Here is an 8242-nt window from a genome sequence, read left to right as displayed (position 1 = left end):
AAAAGTAATCCAGTTGTATTCCAAGAAACTTTTAGAAAAGTGTGCGAAAGGATTTCTAAATGCTCTGAAGTGAACGTAACATTTCTACAGCTACTGCAGAATATTCTGAAACCTGGTGTGACTCTTGAACATTTGGTTTGATGACAACTAGCTTTGTTATGGTAGGTTTCACCTCTTTCTTCCTTTTGTTGCCATCTGTATGTCAGATACCAGATTTGGATACTCCAGAAGCCATTATACTAGAAAATTCCTCAACAGAACAACCTGTCTTTACGTGCTTCTTCCCATCTGCCATCAGCATGAAGATGCCCTGTATCAGATGTTACCTTTCAACAATCCCAGAAAGAAGAAAATGCAATGTAGGAAGTGTCACTGCATGAAAGATTCAGAGAATTGATGTAGTCTGGCATGGCATAAGGATGTTATTTATAAAGCATAACGCCTAAAGGAGAGGGAATTGTCAGAAGACAACATCTGTGAAATAATTACAAAAAGACAAACCCAGCCTTCAGACCAAAGTTGGAGATCATCAGTCAAAACCACCTGGATGGATGGATGAATGAATGAAAATTATAAAAGAGCAGTACTGTTACTCTGAGAGGAAGGCTGTGGACCAGCATGCAACAAACGCCAATTCTGCGCCGAGTGTAGCACAGGAGAAAAAGCAGGCAAGCGTGTCTTACTTCATGGATGGATGCTACTGCTCCGAAACGCTCCCAAAAGTTTTGCTCTGAGCCTCGTAGGCTGAGGTAATCCCACTGTCTGACCTCTTTCAACCTTCCCAATACTCAAGACAGTAAACTTGGGCAACTCACAGGACAGAGCTTAAAACCATAGGGTTGTACTGGTGAGGTAGTATATAAGAAACAGAGGAAAGTCCACAGCACTACAATGCCTCTTGTAGTGGACAATGGAAAAAATAGGGTAGAATAGAGGTGGTGAGAAATGGGCATTTGTGTCTACGAAGAGAATACCTGGAAGCACCGATGAAAAGCCCTGAACAGAACCGGCCAACAAAATACAGGAGAAGAAAAAAAAAATCCATGCAAAACAAAAAGAACAAGCAAACTACAAATACCATGGGGGGCAGTGAGTGAAGCAGACAAGTGTTCTGTTTCCAAGAGGAACCTTGGCTGGTGATGGGTAGGATACACCAAACAGACCACATTGGGTCTCCTCTGCCAGGTCAAGACAATCGGAAAATAAATTGTAATAACTGTTAATTTTAGATTTCTTCCCACGTGACTAGGAATTTCTGCAGTTCGTAAGCTATCATCTTAAATGCCTACTTTACATGTAACCTCATGTGGGCTTTGTAAAGGTTACATTTCTACTTTATTATTATATTTTTTTGAAATTTTGATGCAGATCTGACTGACTGTATGAAAAATATTAAATAGCCACAGGATGATACTTTGTCTTTTTCCATCTACATCCTTTGATTACTGGCAAATACTGAAGGAAGCCCTCCTGCTGGCCAATAACTATCATTTTATTGGCCATCATTTCAATCAAATACAAAAGTATTTATTAATTCTTGACAAGCCAACTGTATATTTACTTTAGGAATGTGCCATCTAATTCAGTATTATTTACTGACTCAACATCACGGCCAGTGCTTTGAAATTTGGATTCAAAAAACAACTATTAATTGTTGCACAAATATATGTTGATTTCTTAAATAATATTTAACAGTGATATCATAACCAAAGACACGTGAATGTGTCAAGCTGCCCACCATTACCTAAAGGCTATCCTTACAGCAAATGGGATGCAGCGCTCCTCAAGAAAACCATGTTTCTTTTGAAACTGGGAATTTCAGTCAACTTCAACAATGTTGAAAATTCCCCTCCACTGCTGGTGTTAGAAAATATCCAGCAGCCTTACTTCATGCTTTTCGTTGATGATTAAAGGCAAGCACAGATGATGCTTATTAGTTTTCCTGTCTGAATGAAACCAGAGTCTTTAAAAACAATCATTTTCCAGAGCTATGAAAATCAGGCCATTCAAGGACTTCTCATTAACTTATGCATACAGAGAGTGTATGTTACAAACAGACATTTTATGACATAAAAAGATTTATTTTATTTAAAAAAAAATACAGGAATATCGGTCTTTTTTCATTGCATGTATTTGAACACCCCATTTTCTCAACCTTACCCACAAAGTCAGAACGGCTGTGTACAGGGAATTTGTTCTTCATTTGTTGACTTTTCATGCATATGAATACACACTAACAGTTGTTTCTATGAAAAATCACTGTCAGACTCTAGCAAATATGAAGGTTTTAGGATTGTGCTACAAGGAGATGACAATAATGCAATGATTTTGGAACAGTTTCAAGGCTTTATAAGGAAGACTTATGTTCTAAGGACGATACTTCAGCATCCTACAGGTGGGTTCTGAAGCTGCCTTCTGCCAACAGCTGTGCGTAAAGCCTGTCTGGGAAAATGGGGCATTTTAGGTCACCACACTTAGATTAAGTCCTTTTGCAAAAACTATATTCTGAAAACTCTCCTTATGAATTTTATAGTATGAACATTTACATAGCCTGACTTATTTTAGGTGAGATTGATATATCAATCAATCAGCATCCTTTTAAAGGATGTAACCAAAACTGGCAAATAAAGTGCTTGTTTGCTTCATCTATGTATTCTGCACTCTTATGTTCCTCATGTCTTTCAGCAGCATAGGTCTGTAGATCGCCTCCAAGCTTTCCATGTATTCTAAATAATCGCTCACGCGAAATCCATGGAATGCTTCTTCCTGCACAAATACACACAGAAAACGTTTATTAGTTAGGAAAAAAAGGGGCATGACTCAAACTTAATGACTTCTAAGCTGCTAAATATAGCTCATTTTGTTCTGCTCGTCACAGCCTGGGTGTTTAAAATATACACATTTTATTACATTTCATTTAGAAATAAAGAATTGGTAATATCTGCTTCCAGACAGTTCTTCCTAATTACAGTCGTGGTAACAAATAGTTTTTTCAGGTGAACGTTGTTCATCTCATCTTTGGAGAACATATGAAGATTTTTAAGGAAAAAAAGTAAGCTTTAAAGAGGCAAAAGACAGGCACTAAAATACTCTTTTTAAAGATTTTTATACCAGCACATTGCATGCTTTTATATCCAACTAGATTCTCAATAAAACCAGGACAGTAACAGTAGATACTTATTTTTAAAATCAACGATAAAGATCTTCATGAAGTGCTTAAATAAAAACAGAATAAACACTTCTGCATCACCACAATTAATTTTTACTAATTCTAAAACATAGAGTAAAAGAAGATGCCCTCAGGATAACGAAACAAACAGGCCATGTTCCTTCTTGTGGCTACTACACTAGAGGGAGAGGGAGGATGCACTGTGGAAAGCAGGATCCTGAAGAGCAGTCTAAGTAAAATGGGTGAATGCGTTGCTGCTTTGAACTGGAACAACTCATGCACCCACCATCTACTGAACAGCATTACCACTCTTGGCAGCACATGCTGCAAAAAGCTCTTTAGAGTCAGATAGTCCTTGTGGCCACATGGTGTATCTCTGCTAAGCAGAATTCCCCTGAGAACACCTGCTCAAGCTTGGAAGGCTGCTCTTTGGCATCGGAACAGAAATTCGAGATGGTCCTTGTATTTCTACTCCCCTACTCAAAGGTGAAAACAAAGGCACAATTTTACCTTCCAAGTTGCTCTTCGTGCACTGTAAGAAGGTTGACTACAGTGGAAAAGAAAACTGACTCCAAAAGAGAACTGTAGGAGGTATTTAACTCTTTTTCTGTGTTGTTTTTTTTTTTTTTAAGCAGTCAAATCTTATACTGATTAAATGTGTGCACATATTAAAGCATTGGTCTACAGTTAGTTGTCAGTAATATGGCCCCTACGCACAGAAAGTAAAGTGAAGAATAGCTAAATTACTCCCAGAAGAGACTGACATACTGGCCTACATGTGCTATTGATGTTAGGACAGACCGAGATGCAGATATATAGCTCTCAAAAGAATTTTGACCAGAGGGGAAAAAAAAAAAAAAAAAAGAGGAGTCAAATATTTATATCTATTCATGACTGCACCTATAGCTAAGCAGTACCCTACAAAAAGAATCCAATAACCAAACGTAATTTAAAATATGGCAAAGAATAGGAAATTGTGAAGCTGGTTGTATAGTAACTGGCATTTGTTCAAAATAACGGCTCACTGAGCTTTGTGCAACATCTCTTCAAGCTTCAGTAGGAGACCACTGTGTAAACCCACCTTTCTGGAGAACATCTAAGTTAATGAGATTGGGGCCACATAATGAAGTGAATCAAATGATCTCATGATTTAATGTGGCTATTCACTTTGCATACAAAGGGAAGCAATCAGAACAAAATGCAGGAAAACTGTTCTCTGGAAAATACTACACCACAATTTCCTGCCAGGAAGTAAATAAAATTAAAGTATTATTTCACTCACTTAAAATCATTAAGTGTAATTCAGTAAGAGCTTCAGATTAAGTAACATACATCTTTTCAGTACTGAGAGCTTTGCTTCCCATCAGCAACTGAAAAATAAAAAAGAAACCCTTACTTTAAGAAAAACCTGGAGATCTTGGGCTTCAGTGTGCTTCAGGATGTCTTGCTGCAGGTGTCTGAACACAGAAATACACATATATATTTGATAATCGGGACCCAGAAAAATACATATAGCAATGTAGTGACAGATCTCACTCCAGTCCATGTAATTCCAGAAACACTGACTTATCCACTGCAGACAAATCTAGATAAGAATGAAAGAATATATAATTAAATCGCTATAGACATTGTCATAATTGATCAGCTTTCTCTCTTAACTTCTCTACACTACAGACCCTTTTTTCCTGTAACATCACCCTACTTATGAAAATAAAAGGAATAAAGTACAAAAGAAGACAAGAATCACCATTTTTTAAATCACAGCCTCTGAACAGACTTCCAGTGAGTTCTGCTAGACATAATACCCTGCATCCGTGCATCTCGCTTGTCTGAGTATGTTCTGGCAACTCTTGAGGTCAGACAGAAAGCTCTAAGTGCAATGAAAATGAAGGTGATTTTTTCAAGATTTTTTTAAAACATGGCCTAGAGGGTAATGAGGGTGATGAAGGTGTGTTTAGTGTAGATTTTCCTTTAAATTCAGGTAGTTTTTTGCCTTATGAATAAATGTTAAGCCCTTCCCTAAGGCACGTTTTCATTTAATGAAGAGTGTATGGAACACACTTAGCGACTCCTTTTTCCAGTTCTAAATCACAATGTATTAGGACGTGTACAGCACATTTCATTTAGTTCTAGACCACAAATCTTCTGCTAATCAGTCCTTAAAATGTTTAAAAATACACAGCAGCAGAAGCACCAAGATTCTAATCAAATGACAACAGCCATACTCTAGCATTAAATCTGTATTCAGATATTTATTGAGGCACACAAGCGCTTATATACCTCAGAGTTGTTTTCACAGTTCAGGGTTTGTTTGCTTTTAATCATGCAGTAAAACTGCAAAATCACACGGAAGATACAGTGGCACCCACCAGTGGCATTTCAGTAACATGTTAAATAAAAAAAACAACAAAACTATTCCCCAAACAAAAAACCTTGTCAGTAGTTTAGAACAGTAACTAGTCGATTATGAATTGAGTGCAAACAATAAAAAACCCCATACAGTATAACTTACACAAGAGTAGCTGAGGAAGGAGTGACTTTCCCCATGTGTTTTCCCACCCCAAAACAGGAACTTTATTATAAGAACCTCACTGCTATGCTGAGATAAAGTCCCTCATCTGCCAGTCTTCTCTCCTCAAAGACCAAATCCCAAGCTATTTTAAACAATGTCTGTACCACACCGGGATCTGCCCCCATTAAGAAGCCTCTTAAGCTGCACATCTTGCAGGAAAAAGGAATTTTGAAGGCATAAGATGAAAAATACTTTTCTTGCTTTGGAATGGCAATAAGCTTTCTTACTGTGGTGAGAGGCACTTTGTGCTGGCAATCTGACTCATTATTGCACAAAGCTTTTTATGCTTCATCATGATCGGTACGTAGCATTCCATGTTACCAAAGAATTGTAGTAAGTAGGTAAAATGAAAGCTAACATTATGAATAAATATTCTTCTTTACTAACGGGTCTTTAATATAGAAGAATGGAGTGTAATATTTATGGTAGCTCATTTAAAATTAATTTTGCTCTAATATCACCTGAACTGCTTCCATTTATACACCTATCCCAAGTTTCTCATTTCCTTCCCATGGAAAGTTTAGAAAATTATTCTAGCGAATAAGATTTTCTATTTATTTTTAATGATAAATATGAGGGTTTAGTATATATTATTTTCATTAAGTTTTCTGCATGAACTTGTAATGGAGGTCATCAGCTGCAGTACACTCTCATTACTCAACCAAAGTCAGTTGCTTTGTATCTTCAGATGCTCTAAGCCACTTTGCATTCAATGCTATCTCCAACCCCCGGTTTCATAACCACCACACAGGTGCTGCATATTAAAAACACAGTCCTTCCTGAACGTCGGATTTAAGTCAAAAACTTGATGATACTTTGAGACGCTTTCATCAGTTACCTGGGATGGAGCGAAACCAGACATGTGGAAGGCTGAAAAGACAAGTGGCAACTCAGCTTTTAGCAACATTTCAATGTGGTGAGCGCTGCAGAAATAGACTGGATGGATGCCAGATTCCACTGTGGTAATAGGCAGGTGCACCTGATTAACAACAACAGAATCATCAACAACAACAAAATTGAGGAAAAGGATTACAGACTACAAAAATGTGTTATTTTAAAATACCTTCCTGAGAACAATATATAAAAATATACACCTTTGCTTGTAAGATAAGTCATCCCAGTTATTTTAGAGACAGGAGTAAATAGAATAAATAAAAAAGCTGGTGCTACCATCAGGAAAAATGTGTAGTTAAACTAAAGAAAATTAAAAGTTAGAAACTCTTATTAAATATAGGCTGACTATTCCTTTGCATTAGCAGTCTAGTTCTTTATTGCATGCAAGCTTTAATTGTCAAAGTAGGGATAGAGAAACCACTGTTATATTTTAAACAAAAGAACAGAACTAAAAAAAAGAGACTAATTTCTCTTGGATTTTTTTTCCCCTTTTACAGATGGATAGAATGGTACTTCTATGGTATTTGAAGTTGTTTTCTGTGTGCACGTTTCTTTGCAGTATGCATGGCTGGTATGAGTGAAATTCTACTTTGTGCAGCAAAAGGAACAGAGGTTTTATCGGTGTGGAAAGCCCTGGATGTCAGTGCTTGTGTTCTAGGTAATGAATCCTTGGTTTCACGCCAGAAGGTCAAGGTACATCCTTTGGATGGCAGCGTCACGGAGGTAGGCAGCATTACAATCCAGTGGCTGGATAATTCCTCATTCATGTTTTGACATTTTATTTTAGTTTACATTGTGGAAGTTATGCAAATAGGTTAATTATTGAATTTTCTCTTTGTGTTTTCAAGATATATTATGAAAGAGAAATCATTTAGGTAGTGAGAATGAACATTCGCACTGCAGCAACCTGCCGGCAATGCTGTTCTTGTATGGAAGGTGACTCGTAGGTTCTCAGCACTGACGGTGTTCAGCACAATTATACTCACACAACAGAGCAACATTTCATTGTGCTGGAACAACCTCAGGGCTGGACTCGGTGCTGTTGAGTGGACCAATAGGGTCACTTCTGGTGACACGACAGATCTGTTCATATTAACACAGAGGTTTAAGTGCAGAAGGGATATGGAATCTAATCCGTGCTTCTTATATCCCAGAGTTCTCTAGTAAAGACTACAGTTGTTTATGTTCAAAACATTCAAGACAATGTGACAACGTACAAAGTCAAACTTAAAGGTTATTTTTTTTTAAAGTAGATGGAATCCCATCTAATAAAGGTGGAAATTAAGTTTCTTATGCTACAAACTTGATCCAAAATACTAATAATTTAAAACTGCCATGCATTCAGTATTTTCATATTTAGTAAATTTAAAAACTGATAGTTTTACTAAAAAAAAAAAAAAAAAAAATCAATATGGACTTGCACACTGTAAATGAAAAAAAAAAAAGTCATTCAGCAGTATCACAGTCTTCACACAGAATTAATGCACTAAAAAAGTTTATTTCACTGACAGCTTTAAAAATCAATAACATTGCCTTTACTATCAGTCCACCTGTTATTTCACTACTTTTAAACATCCATTTGAGCAACTGTCAAATCTGTATTTTTC

At 36.8% G+C, this 8242-nt stretch overlaps 1 protein-coding gene across 3 annotated transcripts in view; it reads right to left on the bottom strand.

Moving 5' to 3' along the window:
* Positions 1-1353: 1353 nt before the first annotated feature.
* TBC1D32 (TBC1 domain family member 32) overlaps positions 1354-8242 on the bottom strand; it is an 87850-nt gene continuing 80961 nt past the window's right edge. For all 3 annotated transcript variants that reach the window (XM_074580853.1, XM_074580854.1, XM_074580855.1), the window contains 3 exons: positions 6580-6720; positions 4566-4754; positions 1354-2766 (listed from right to left, as the gene is read on the bottom strand). In XM_074580853.1, the coding sequence (XP_074436954.1) occupies positions 2647-2766; positions 4566-4754; positions 6580-6720 (450 nt within the window). In that variant the 3' untranslated portion in view covers positions 1354-2646. The remainder of the gene's footprint in view (positions 2767-4565; positions 4755-6579; positions 6721-8242) is intronic.

Source organism: Larus michahellis, chromosome 3 (genome assembly GCF_964199755.1).
Source record: "Larus michahellis chromosome 3, bLarMic1.1, whole genome shotgun sequence".
In the NCBI taxonomy this organism is placed as follows: domain Eukaryota; kingdom Metazoa; phylum Chordata; class Aves; order Charadriiformes; family Laridae; genus Larus; species Larus michahellis.
This window is presented reverse-complemented; position numbering and strand designations above follow the sequence as displayed.